Source organism: Anolis sagrei, chromosome 4 (assembly GCF_037176765.1).
Source record: "Anolis sagrei isolate rAnoSag1 chromosome 4, rAnoSag1.mat, whole genome shotgun sequence".
Classification (NCBI taxonomy): Eukaryota; Metazoa; Chordata; class Lepidosauria; order Squamata; family Dactyloidae; genus Anolis; species Anolis sagrei.
The window spans coordinates 86,405,149-86,419,521 of NC_090024.1; the positions used below are offsets into that span (position 1 = coordinate 86,405,149).

Here is a 14,373-nt window from a genome sequence, read left to right on the forward strand (position 1 = left end):
CCTGGTATAGCTACAATGGCAGTACTCGGTTGTCATGCCCTATCAAAAATCACTGGGCTCGCCATGATTCACAGATAGCCTGATCGAACTCAGTTAGGCCTCTCCTTATATTTCCTTTAAACAATGGGATTTTCATTCAACAGTTAGAGTAATTTGCTTAAACCTTTGTCATTTGAAAATATAGAAAAACAAATCGAAATGCCTTGTTTACAAATCACTGTTGATTTCTTCAGGTGGCTTCTTAGCTCCCAAACATGGAAATCGTAATATGCTTGTCAGCTGAGTTGACATCGTGGTTTTTGCTTTCCTGGGCTTGTCGCCAGGCAAGTCTTAAAACTGGCAATTACTACTGTCAGGGAGAAATAAAGAAACAGTTCTTCATTTTCTCTTCCTTCAAGAAGCCCTCTATTTTCCTGTCAGAAGGTCTGAAGGTCTTTTCCTGTCTCAATATGGTATACGGAAGATGTGTTATGATGCTGATGAGGGTAGAGTTATAGCAGCAAATGCGCCTTCCGAGTAAAAAGTTCCAAGGATCACATCTCACTTAAATATGCATGTGTGACTTTGACGAAAACAATTTGCTCTTCTCACACTATGCTTACAACGTGACACTCATTGGCCTGTTCTGTGAACTTGTGAGTGGGGGTGTGTGTGGGAGTTGTAGGCTAAAATACTTGGGGACCCACAGGTTGAGATCCACTGTACTAGAACGTCCTTTTCATTTAAACATTTCCATTGGCAATCTCCAAGGAATTCAAGCTGTCACTCATTTCTGAAATTTAGACATGTGCCTTTTAAGCAAGTCTATCAAATCTCATTCTATTATCTTAACAGTCAATAAAACAATCATGATGTAAAAGAAAATCAGAGAGAAGTCAGTCCCAGGGGGACTCAAGGCGCTTTACAACATAGGTAAAGGTAAAGGTTTTCCCCTGACATTAAGTCCAGTCATGTCCGACTCTGGAGTGTGATGCTCATCTCCATTTCTAAGACAAAGAGTTTTAAATTCATCTACTGATGCTTCGAGATACCAATCTATTCCAACAATAGAAATTAAAAATACCTTTGTGGTGTGAACCACAACCATTACCAGTCCAGTCAATGAAATAGTTAATAAGCAAGAGTGGGGTGAATAATAGACTAAAGCATTTTGAACACCTTTTTACCCAAATCTATACATGTTCAAACTCAACAAGGATATACAGTACAACTCCCTTATCCACAGAAATGCATTCCATGGATTTCACATGGATATGGAAAACAGTGGATAAAAGAGAATCCTATTGAAATGAATGACTTCTGGTCCCAAAATACCACTGAATTGCATTCTAGATGCTTGAAAATGGCTAGATATTTTGTCCAGTGTGGATAAATGAAACTGTGGGTGCTGATCTCATGGATATGGAGATTCTATTGTATAGGCTAATATGTAAGGCTCTTCACCTTCTCATCTACCAAGACAAGAGGGTAGATTGGGTTGTTGTAGGTTTTTGTTGTAAGAGGGTAGATTATTCGAATCGTAAAATAAGCTCTGAAGAGAATTTAATCTTTAAAAAACTAAAAGAAGGGGTTCCAAAATTAATTAGGATTCTGGCCATTTGTATAACTGGATGGTGGAATAACCTGCCAAAAGCATATTACACTCATATTAAAGTCACTCCACCTGTTGCCAATCGGTTTCCAGGCAAAGTACAAAGTGTGGGATTTGACCTACATGGTTTGGGTCCAGGTTACCTACAGAATCAACTTCTCCCATACAATCTACCCTTTAGGACACTGGGGTGTCTCCAGCCTGCCAGAACCCAACTGGCAATTGTTACCCAGAGGACCTTTCCATCAGCTGCCCCAAGACTATGGAATGACCTGCTGGAAGAGCTCCGACAGTTAAATCAGCCGTCAGAATTAAAGACATAAGTGAAGACCTAACTCTTCCTGCAGGCCTACCTAATATTTAATTATGAAACTTAAATTCACATTCTATGTCTATTGTATTTTAATATTTGTTCCATGTACAGGCAGTCCCCAACTTACAAACATCCAAATTACAAACAACTCATAGCTAAGAACGGGGGTGAGACAACAGGAATTGGGAGAAATCTACCACTAGGAAGGGAAATTCCCTCCTGGAAGTGTTATTATCATGGGGGAAAAGGTGTCCAAACGGAAGGTTTATCACCAATCCTTGTTTCCACAACAAGCCAAATATTTCAAAAATCAAATTATCACTCAGACAAAAAGTGAGGTGCAATCTTCTGAACCAGGGCACAGACAGCAAAACAAATGTCACAGGGGTGTTAACTCTTTCCTGTGCTATCCAAAGGTTGCCCTCTCTCTCTAGGTTGGCATTACCCTTTAAAAATTGTACCTGTTCTGAGTTACATACAAATTCAACTTAAGAACAAATCCTAAAGAATCTATCTTGTTTGTAACTTGGGGACTGTCGGCATTTCAATTTGTATGTTATAGAAATATGTTTAAATATATGCATTTTGATATATTATGATATATATGTGTCGTAACCCGCCTCAAACTGTGAGGAGAGGTGGGTAGAAGATAAAAATTATTACATGGTCTGCACATAATATAATATATTATATAATAAAAATGAGGTTTTCATACTTTGAACATATTATAACTCTTTTCGTCTCAAGAGAGACTTGAGAAACAGCAAGTTGCTTTTGTGTGAGAGAATTGGCCGTCAGCAAGGACGTTACCCAGGGGATGCCCCGCTGTTTTTGATGCTTTACTATCCTTGTGGGAGGCTTCTCTCATGTCCCCACATAGGGAGCTGGAGCTGACAGAGGGAGCTCATTCAAGCTCTTCCCGGATTCAAACTACCCACCTGTCGGTCTTCAGTCCTGCTGACACAAGGCTTTAACCCATTTTGCCACCGGGGGCTCTATTATTATAATACTAGGTCATTTTATGTAAATCCCTGTCACATTTAAATACAACTTTATTCTTCAAATGCTTAAGTGAGCTGCCTTCTAATTTCCTTAAACATGGAGAACAAAAAAAATGACCTAGACTCTGAACAAAGAAAATATAATTGCTGTTGTAACTGTGTGAAAACATTAATCATCTGGAAGCAGAATAGACCCATGTGCCTTTTTTGGCCTTGGGTCCAAGAGATAATACAAATACACTTTCCAGCAGAGACTGAACTTTCCACTTGACACCAAATGAAAGCGCTAATCCTGTTATATCTACAGGGAAGGAACTAACAAATTGAGCAGAGTGAAGGGTTAATCTGTTGACCTTTCATACAGCCTCTCTCATTTGTTGTATCTGCAAATCTGAAAATTAAGAAGTACAGTCTGTCAAGAAAATAGGCAGTGAATATTAAATTATTAAAAACCACGTATGACCGTATATTTTATGGACATTGACTCCAAGAAAAAATGTATTTTTGGGAAAAAATGGTAAGTTTATAGCAAAGTGTATTCCTGTTTTGTATTCATGTTCTATGCTCTCATCCCCGTTTTTTTGCGTTTTTTTGTCCGTCCGTCAGACCATCCATTCACAAACACACACTTTAAAAAACAGAAAATTTAAAACTCTAGAAAAGCCAGAATGAGCTATTTTACAGGAACAGGGGGATAAATACGGGAAGGAGAAAGATGAGCACACATCACAGCACTTTTAAGAGGTGTTAAGAAATATTAGTTTTATTTTAACCAGTTCACAACTGAATATTTATTCTATAAAAACTTTACAGATTGTACAGTTTATATATAGTTCAAACTACTAAGAACAACAAAAAGTAGGTCCCACAGATGCAAAAATACTGTACCAATCCAAGGTAAAAGCAGATTTACACACTGTACATCCCTCCGTTTAGGATGAGGTGGTCAAGCTCGAAGTATAAAGTTCCAAACTGTACAAAAATAAGGTCTGATTTCCCCCTCCCCAACAATTCTTCATACATTCAGTAAGATTGCAAGCGCAGATACCCAAGTTACTGAAAGATATCTGGAGTCAGGAATCTTCATAACACTCCCAAAAGGAATGCAAAGTAAGTCTGTTTTCACAGGGCACCCTTGTACACCATACTGGATGTGACACTCCCTGATCCAGAAATGGCTACCCGCACATGGGAGGACAGGCTCTCATGGGCAAATTGCTCCTCTGGATACAGTTTCATGCACACAAAAGGGCACTGTGTTTGTGTGTCTGTTTGGGAAGGATGTGGGGGAGAGGAAAAAATGCTTCTGGCACTTGGTGTTTGCGTGTGTGGTAGCTACTCCTGCATCAAGCACGACTGGTCAAGCGTCTGGGGTGGTATTTCTACTTTCACACACCCATTCTCCAACTGGCAATCAGGAAAACGGCACTAATTGTGTATTTTACGCTTGAGTCCTCCATCCATTGCAGAATGCAATTTTGCCTGCTGCTGCATGGAAAGATCTCTGGACCAGGGCCATATAATTAACATTAAAAAGCATTGACAAAAAAGATATTAAACATTTACTATAAGGTAGTTTTTTTAAAAAAAAAAGAATATTTAATAGTGTGCCAAAAGAATTTTAACTTATTAAATAAAATATATTCTAAGTGAAGCTAAAAAAAAATTGAACATAATACACATTTTTGGTGTAATCCATTAATTAAACCAACAAACAAAAGAACGAAAAAACAGAAAAAACAACCTTATATAGTATAGTTTTCTCACCCAGCAACAGAAGCAATTATTTCGTTAAAATAATCCGAAAAAAACTAATTTTTGTATAAAACCTACTAAGACTAAGCTATAATTTAAGATACCCATAGAATATATGGTATTTCAGTGATTCACTAATACTGCAAAATGAAGCTTTTCTTCTTCTTCTTCTCAACTTCATGCTTTCTGGGTAAGAAATGGGCATGCTCCCCAAAACAAGAAGGACTGAGTGTTTTTTTTAATAGCATAAATCCTGAGCACACTCATTTTTGGGGTTGGGGATGGGAGGGGGAGAGAATATACACACCATTTTTGCAGGGTTTCGTATTTAAAAAATAATTGATTTTTTAGAATGCATCTGTCCTTGAGGTATTTCTAACCTTCCTCGGAAAACAAGGCAATGCCTCTTCTTAACTGACTTCTTTTGGGCAGTGAAAGCAAGGGCTGGCCAATACCCGTTTTAATTCTGTACTCTAGTGAAAAAATATCTCATTGCTTCAGGACCTTCCTGCCACATACAAAATAATGCAATGCCTCATTTTATTCATCATTTTCTTCAGATACAGTACTAGCCAATGATAACAAAGTAGAAGACAAAAAGTTTGGTAGTGCACTCCATTATATATATATTTTAGTTTGTGTATATAAAGAAATATATATATTTATATCTATATATGGAGAAAGGAAATTTGTTCAATGCGTAACATACAGTACTTCTTTTAAAAAACCCTTGACAATAAAACCATGTTTTTCCAACTTTTAGTCCCACGCTTCATGAGCGTTGGGCAGATTTCATTTTTGATATTTAAATTCGTTTAGGGCATCAACAAAACCCAGACGTCCAAGTAGATACAATTCCAGTGTCAATGCGCATTGCTTCAAAATTCATCAATCTTCCTCTGCAAGTATTTTAACATGGAGTCCATTCCTTGGGCAGATCCCCAAATTTTCTTTAAAACTTCACACTCCCTATCATTTGCTTGTTCCAAGTCCACCTTCATAATACCACGAACTAAACCTTTGGATTCTTCAAGTACCTAGATAAAATAAAAGAGAAGAGTAAACACATGAACTGGATATGGGACATAACCAGACATATGCCATAATTACTGCAAATTGGACACGTATCACTGCCAACACTGGAAGCAAACCAGGGTCACAGGTAGTAGGCAAGTTTCGTTCTTTGGTCAATAAACCTCTCAAATGGAAAATATCTCAATAGGTCATGTTGCAGGGTTGCCATCTTATAAATGACTGAGCACAGGGGCTGTTTGTGCTCTGGGAGAGGCATTTAGCGGCAATAATGCTCCATACTTTCAAGTGGTAAGGGGTTCATTCATGGGCAATTGGCAATGGCAGAGATACAGTGATTTCAAAATCAGGTCCATGTTTTGGAAACATCTTGTACTTCAGGAGAGTTTGTTAAATTGCTTTATAGCGGGGTTGGCAAAACACAGGCCCTCAAATGCATACAGTGATCATAGTTCCTTCTGCAGCCACTGCCTGGGTCTCTACTGCCCCTAAATTTGATAGTAATGTAGTTGTAGTTTAGTAGTAGTGGGTACTACATAGATGTGTAGTTTTTGGTAGTTTTACATATCATTTGTGTACTCTATTTTGTCTTTTTCTTGAATAAAAAATTACTCGGAACAAAATTGTAGGCAGCAACAGAATCACTGCTTGTTTACATTGGACAGGCCATAAATCTGGACACTTTATGCCTTAATACCAACTCCTCACAGAGGCAGACTTTGTGGAGGAGACTAGAGCTAATGGGCCAGAGCCTTGCCTCCTCTCCTTCAGGGACCCAAAGATACAAGAGAATTCACACAACTCTAAGAAACAAAGAGAAAAGGCAAAACATTGCCAGCAAAGTTCCTCCTTTACTTCAGCAAGTAAATGTCTTTTTCTTTTTCACTATTTAACTTCCCAGTGCAGATAACAGGCACCAGAAGATCAGAGATGTCATAAAGGTAATGCAGGAAAAAAAAAATCCAGGTTCAGAAGTGAATTGCTGGATAAAAATACACAATAAATGAACACAATGCAAGTGACACTGCGAATGAAAGGGCAACACCACTAGTTCAAACTGAGATTAAAGTTGCAAATTAGCATGCACAACTTTGCACCTTCCTTTTAAAAACAAACTAACAAAAATTAAAGAATGAGATTATAAAAGGATTACTACTGATGTACAAATCTTCCAGGAAATAATGTTTCCCATTGTAAGAATATATTCGAAACTAGCCGTCCCCTGCCACGCATTGCTATGGCCCACATGGGGGTTCTGTGTGGGAGGTTTGGCCCAATTCTATCGTTGGTGGGATTCAGAATGCTCTGTGATTGTAGGTGAACTATAAATCCCAGCAACTACAACTCCCAAATGTCAAGATTCTATTTTTCCCAAACTCCACCAGTGTTCACATTTGGGCATATTGAGTATTCGTGTAGAATTTGGTCCAGATCCATCATTGTTTGAGGTGAACTACAACTCCAAAACCAAAGGACACTGCCCACCAAACCCTTCCAGTATTTTCTGTTGGTCATGGGAAAACTGTGTGCCAAGTTTGGTTCAATTCCATCGTTGGTGGGGTTCAGAATGTTCTTTGATTGTAGGGGAACTATAAATCCCAGCAACTACAACTCCCAAATGACAAAATCAATTTTTTGAGTGAAGGACATACATTGGATTGTTATGTGTCTTGTGTCCAAATTTGGTGTCAATTTGTCCAGTGGTTTTTGAGTTCTGTTAATCCCACAAACGAACATTACATTTTTATTTATATAGATAAATTCTGAATTTGTTTGACTACAAGTTATAAATCAAACCACACAAACCTTTTAAAACATTCTACCTCCCATCTAGCAATTCTAACTAAGTTTAATTACTTTGGGCTAATGGAAAAGCTTTTTGAATACAACACATCATTAACTTGATGCTTTTAAAAGTTGTATTTATTAAATATGCATTCAAATAAATACAAATACATAGCCACTGATTTTAGGACAGTGATTTTTTTTCTGGTAGTCTCTAATTGAAAATTTTCCAGAAAACCCAAAGCATACTTACCTCTCTTAAAACAGATATCTACACAAAACAATACATTAACACCTGCATAAAAGCCCTATGACCATGACCATTTTCTTTAATTATAAATGACTAGCTTTTAAGTTTTCCCCCTGAAATGAACACATAGATCACAAAATATTGGTCATAAAGATTTTATGATGCTACAACCCATGATTACTTTACAATGTACATTTGTGATTTTAGTCTACGAATATGGAACTCAACCATTACACTGCTAGGAAGATTACAAGCAGATATACTTTTTATTATTTAAATGTGGCCTTATGTTGGATTAAAGTCTTATATTATATTAGATACTTTTTAATGTGAAGAGTATCTTCTGGTATTCTTAGCCAAGAAAACACAAAGAAATAATATTATAGCTTTGAAAGCGTTGCTCAGTTATCAAGAGCATCCCACAAAATCATCATCATCAATAACAGAGAACACAAGATCTCTGAAATCACTCAAAACGATTTCCATCTTTTGGATGAAAACCTGAAGTTTTAAGAAGTTTGGGCAATGCCACTTCAGAAAGTAATTTTAAAAGCATTAATGAAATCAAAGGTTTTTTTTTAAAATTGAGTTTTGGAGGGAAGCATAAAAATGGGAGTTAGGTCCACGTGGAACTCATGAGCAACACTTTTTCCATTGCTGATATAAAACAATTTTTTCTAGTACACTCTGTGCATACTGATGCTTTCACTTATAGAAGTTAATGTAAACTTTGGAAGTCCTCTTTTTCTATTTTTATACCAAAAAGTTCCTTAAACACATTAAAAAGCTGATAATGAGCTGTATTTCAAACATGGACTGTCCCTATTTTTGTTGTTGTTTGACTTCCAAGTTGTTCTTGAATTATGACAGGTTTTCCTTGCAAGGATGATTCAGAAGAGGTTTGCCATTGCCGTCCTCTGAGGCTGAGAAAATGTAATTTGCCTATGGTCACCCAGTGGGTTTCATGGGAGATCGGGGATTCGAACTCTGGTCTCCAGAGTTGTAGCTCAGTACGAAAAGAACTATAAAATGCTAGTGTCTCCTTGTTGGATACCAGAATACTATTAATGGGGCATGTTCATACAGTCAGGCAAAGGGAAAAGCATTAACGTATCATGTAAACTTAAAGGAAACATGAAGAAGGAAGTGCATAGATAACTGTGAGCAATTTTTCCACTTGTGGTGATTGTGACAAGTGCTGGAATTATTATTAAAACTGACTGCCTGTATCCATACATAGTCTAATGGACCCTGTAATTTCCCCATGCATGATTCCCCCAGCATCATTTGTGTACTGAAAACATCCACAGTGTGAAGTAATCCTTAGTGATTACAAAGAGTTCTTGCTTGTTCAGCCTTGGGTGAAATACGATAAAAGCAACTTACAACTGAATTACATGCGACAAGTTCCTTAATTCGAACCATAACTTCTTGTGTGAATGTACCCGGCCAGAACACTTGAGATACCAGGCCTTTTGCACAGGCTTCTTGGGCAGTAAGCTTCCTTCCACTGAACAACATTTCATTTGCCTGAAAAGGAGAAAAAAATAGAATGTTTTTAAAAAAACAAACAAACACAATGGTAGTATCTTTAAAAACCTAGCTGGAACAATTAAGTGATATATCTACTATTGCTTTGTTTTCCTCTTTTTTCTGTAGAGTTGTAGACTTGGAACAGCATTTTAAGAGTCCATAGAAGAAATAGACATCTTTTTAGACATCCCCCATGGCCTTCTACATAGTGCCCCTCTGGGCTGGGGGTGGAATACCAGTTGTGTCAGGATGTGGCAGCAGAGGCCAAGGGAAAGGACATCCTGACAAAGCTGATTATACTAGATACACTGTCCTCCCACCCTCCAATCACTCCCACAAAACGAAGAAGAATCTAGACCTGTGGCCCTCCAGATGATTTGGACTTCAGCTTCCAGGATTCCTGACAATTGCAGCAACTATCAGAGTACTGTTTTAATGTACCATACATATGCATGAATAAGGAAACCTCATGTATACATCGAGGACAAGTATGAGGGCCAAAAATATGGGTTTTGATATAATCAGTGAATAAGTTGAAGTTCTTTTAGGTTGGGTTGCTGTGAATTTTCCGGGCTGTATGGCCATGTTCCAGAAGCATTCTCTCCTGATGTTTCGCCCACATCTATGGCAGGCATCCTCAGAGGTTGTGAAGATGTCTGCCATTTCTTTTTGGTTCTCCCAGGATGGACGAATTTCTTGCCTTTCGCCACTCTACTCAGAGAAGGATTTTTGATAAGTATTACGGTATTAGTCACAGTGACCATGGATATATGAACCCAAGATTTTAAGAAGGTTTTTGACTAAAATTTCTAGACTCATACATGTGTATACAGGGTAACCAAAACAAAACGTTCAAAGAAACAAGCTGACAAATGGCTCCCTTCATACTTCTGTCCAGCCAGAATATATAATGGGACCACCAAGATTGGTGGGTAATACACGAATGGACAATCCATGGATTCAGGAGCCATTTGCCCCAGATCCAACTGTTGTGTATGCCCTTAAATTCGATGACAGAGATCCCCCACCCCAACATTTCCACTTTGAAAGTGGATCCACACTACAAGAAGGCCTTTAGGAGTCCGAATCTACAACAAACAGGACGTAGAGTGCATACACTTTAATTGTCACTTTTAAAGAAAAAAGAGCATTTTCCCCACTCTACTACCATTTTCTAAAATAGTAAATGGAATAATTCAGAGGTTGCTTCAGAACTGCATAAAATGAACAGGGTATATGCAATTTATTGGGTACCAAACTATGGCTAAAAGATGGTATTAACTGCAGCTGTGTACAGAAGCAACACATACCGTAAATATTCTACCCAGAAATTAGGCAAGTCACATAATATCAAACTAATACGTGCAAGAACTGATCACAATTAAGCTCTTTAACTGTTTTTTTAAAATACACATACTGCCAAATCTTCCATAAGAATCAGATAATGAAGGAAATGAGAGAAAATAAAGAAAAAGAACAGTTATTATTATAATAAGGAAAAATGATCTTAGTATTTTCTTCTTTGCTCCCTATTATTAAAAAGATCAAAACAAACAAATACGCCCTCATATCCTTCATCAATTCAAATTGTTTTTTTGCAGAATGAGCAACCAATTAAAGTTTGCAACAAGCTATAAGTATGAAGAGAGATAGCATGGTTTGATATTAAGAAGCTTTGCAAAAGAGGCGCATATCAAATGATGCAGCCAGAAATAGTTTCTCACAAAAAAAGGAAACACACTTAATGATAAATAAATCCCAGCTTTTAAAATACACTTTCTTGTGAACAGATCATGTACATGGAAGATCCTGTAAATGAAATGAGGATTGAATTTTAATTGGCTTGAATTTTTCCTAGCAATTCCATTTGTTTAATTAGAAAAGCTCTGCATATTTTAGCTTCGAAGTTAGTGAGGGAATTCCTCATATCAGTAGAGAGTAGCTAAAACTATTTAGGCCACAATGGGATAAAAAATTGCAACAAAAATACATTCAATTTTTAACAACAGAGATTTACGCTTGATCACCACAGACAGCTCATTCAACTCAGCATGATCTTTTTGGAACTGGAGACAAATGATTATTATAGTTTACCACACACTTTCTTAAGGAAGAATGCAAAAAGATGAGGTAGTCTACTGCATACATCCATTCTTGTAGTCCTTGTTTAATCTGAAAGCTATCTAGCTTGCTGAAGCGCAACAGAAATTATTTCCACTTGGATTCATTTTAGTAACGACTCTTATTTAAATGATCCAACACTACCATGTTTCCTCAGCACATTCCATGCAGTCTGCTGCTCATTAAGATGCAGCCAAGCACTGAGCTGCATGCGTTCAAGTACCAAATTTCCCTGTAAAGCACATCAAAGCTCATAATTACTGCATAAAAATGAACAGGGTGTTGTCTCTGCTTCCACTAAAAGCTTCAAAGGCCACTGAAGTTAACCTGTACCACGAAGGTATAATCAAGAATACTGGTGCGGGTGAAAAGAATTAACTTTCTTCATTTGCTCATGGACCTGAGAATGTAATTCCACCACTTCAAACCTACCACACCGTCAAGTACCAAGCAGCTCCAACCCAATATTTTTGAGACTATTTATGACATCAGATTAATGAAGGCAGTGGCAGCTGGGGGCTATGTGGAAGCCAAACAACCAGGACCACTTCAAAATAAGGGCAAATTGCTAACGGCCGGTGGGGGCAGAGACAGACAGTGCACAAATGTAAGAGAAGCTCAATATCCTTCAGAGATTGCCAAGTAAACAATACGCAATCTTTCAACATTAGAACTAAATTTCTGAAAAAAATAGGAAGTTCTTGGCTAAATCGTATGAATTTGCAGCTTGAGACACTATCCAACAGCCTTCCACATTTGCAAGTCTTGCGGATCTGATCCACAGCCCAATAAAATAAAATATTTTTTCTTGATGTCTTGCATTTCAGGCCTGTTCCTGGGGTTATTTGGGGGCCCTGATTCAGAAAACTGCATAAGATGTTGCACTGCTTCAATTCTAGTTTCTTAGATATGTTTAATGGCGACTGGTAGATGACATATGTTCTGTATCTCAAAACATAATGCTGATAGAAGAAAACTGATGCCATTTTTGGAATCAGTTAGGTCAAATATACACAGAGATAGGGCTAATGTTTGAGGCACCAAAATGTGTGTTGGCCAGTGAATTTTTCAGATATGATTAATATGAGAGCTCTTGGATTCTTGAGGGTCCTTCAGGTGGACGTTTACATTGAGTCACTTGGAAAACTCTGGTATTCCCACTGAGGTGTTCTCTCAGGTTAAAAGGCTGTTTTTTAATTTGAATTTGTGGTTTCCCCACTTTCATAGGGGCCCTGTGTCCCTAACCCCTGCAAAAGTGGAGAGCCTACAGCAAAGAATTAGAGTGACCCAAATCTTGAATGGTAAAGTTGCAAACAAAAAACCAAAAAGATAGGTGGGTTTGGAAGTCATTTCCCACTTCTCTGATTCTCAGGAGCCTGGTTAATAATAGTGTGGCTTTGAGCCACATCACAAAATGACTCACAAATGTGCCATTATTGGTATTTCTATTTTTTTATGTAATAGAAGCTAAAAACTAAAAGATGTATTTTAGTTTGATATTGTTTATGTGCCCTTAATTTAGCAGAAAAAGAAATATTTTTCACAGGTTATAGGAAAACCCGAGCACAAGGCAGGGATGTCTCCTTTCCTCAATTCTATTTGAAATAATAATGGAATTATTAGCTACTATAATAAGAGAAGAGAGTAGTATAAATAGAATAGGAATAAGGAAAAACGTAAAATAAATCTGTTTGCAGATTTATTTATTTCTCGTGTCAGGGCAGCCAGTCAATTATATTACATTTCTAACATAACAAAGCAAACAAACAGAAAATACAAAATGTGTGAGTTTGGTAGTTGATTAAATTTCCTTTGACCAGTATCTGGCCACTTGGGGTGCTTCTGGTGTTGCTGCAAGAAGGTCCTCCATGGTGCATGTGGCTGGGCTCAGGTTGCATTACATTGCTAAAGGGGCATCATCATGTTTGCAGATGATGCCCTTTTAGCAATAGAAAATTCAATAAAACAATGGGGAAAACTGAGGACTATCTAACAGAGTTTGGATTAATAACAGGTCTACAAATCAATAGGAATAAATCAGAAATGACTATATTTAACTATCAAGAAGAAGAGATTAAAAAGTAAAGCAGGAAGGGGAAATAAAAATAAAAATTAAAGAAACAATTGTGAGTAATTTTCCCTTTCTTTAATGTCACTGTGGCACATTTGTCTAGGCCGAATTCCATACTGATGTCAGTGCTGAAGATTCTGACTGTGTTGGTTAGTGACTGGATTTCTGTTTCTGATTTTCCGTAAAACTTTAGATCATCCATGTACAACAAGTGGGAATTTTTTGGTGAATTTCTTGCTGTTTGGTAGCCCAGGTTTATGTTCTGTAGAATTACTGACAGAGGGATCATTGCTAACAAAACTGTCCACTTTTACGAATGTTAGCTGATTAGACAGAAGTGCTACTTAAATGACATCCGTTTTACTTTTTATAATTAAAAATCCTTTTAAGACTATAAAATTTTCTGTCAGAAGCAATCTGCAGAACTACATATAGCATTAGTTCAACAGAAATAAAGAGCCTGGACAAACACATTAACTACAATGTTGGTATTTAAGTCGAGTTAATTAAAGATAAGTACAAGTACAATGGCTCTGCTCACGACACATGCATCTCATATTTTATGTGAAATTTAACCTTTACTAGGAAGCAAACTTTGTGGATAAATACTACTGTGATAGATGATAATGATGATAATATCTTTGGGGGGGGGGTACAGTGACTAGATTTCAAATTATTAACCCAGCAAATTTGACTTTTTATTTCAGGAATATGGAAGATATAAATACAGATCTTTCAATTGACTTTTCATCATCATACCTGCAATGGCTGCAAACTTTTTCATTATTCCACAAATTACATTCACTACCTGATTATGTTTTTTGTCACAGACTTTGCATTTAGTTTTTCATTTCCAGAAATAGCAACAATGGAGGCCCACCATTTTATTTTTCACTTGGGAGGTATTGTAAGATTTCATTT

General features: G+C 37.2%; 1 protein-coding gene across 1 annotated transcript in view; it reads right to left on the reverse strand.

Annotated features, from left to right (window-relative positions):
• Positions 1-3,640: 3,640 nt before the first annotated feature.
• Positions 3,641-14,373, reverse strand: part of CDYL (chromodomain Y like) — a 127,264-nt gene continuing 116,531 nt past the window's right edge. The window contains exons 6-7 of the mRNA XM_060774766.2: positions 9,114-9,257; positions 3,641-5,697 (exon numbers count right to left, since the gene is read on the reverse strand). Coding sequence (XP_060630749.1) covers positions 5,539-5,697; positions 9,114-9,257 — 303 coding nt within the window. The 3' untranslated portion in view covers positions 3,641-5,538. The remainder of the gene's footprint in view (positions 5,698-9,113; positions 9,258-14,373) is intronic.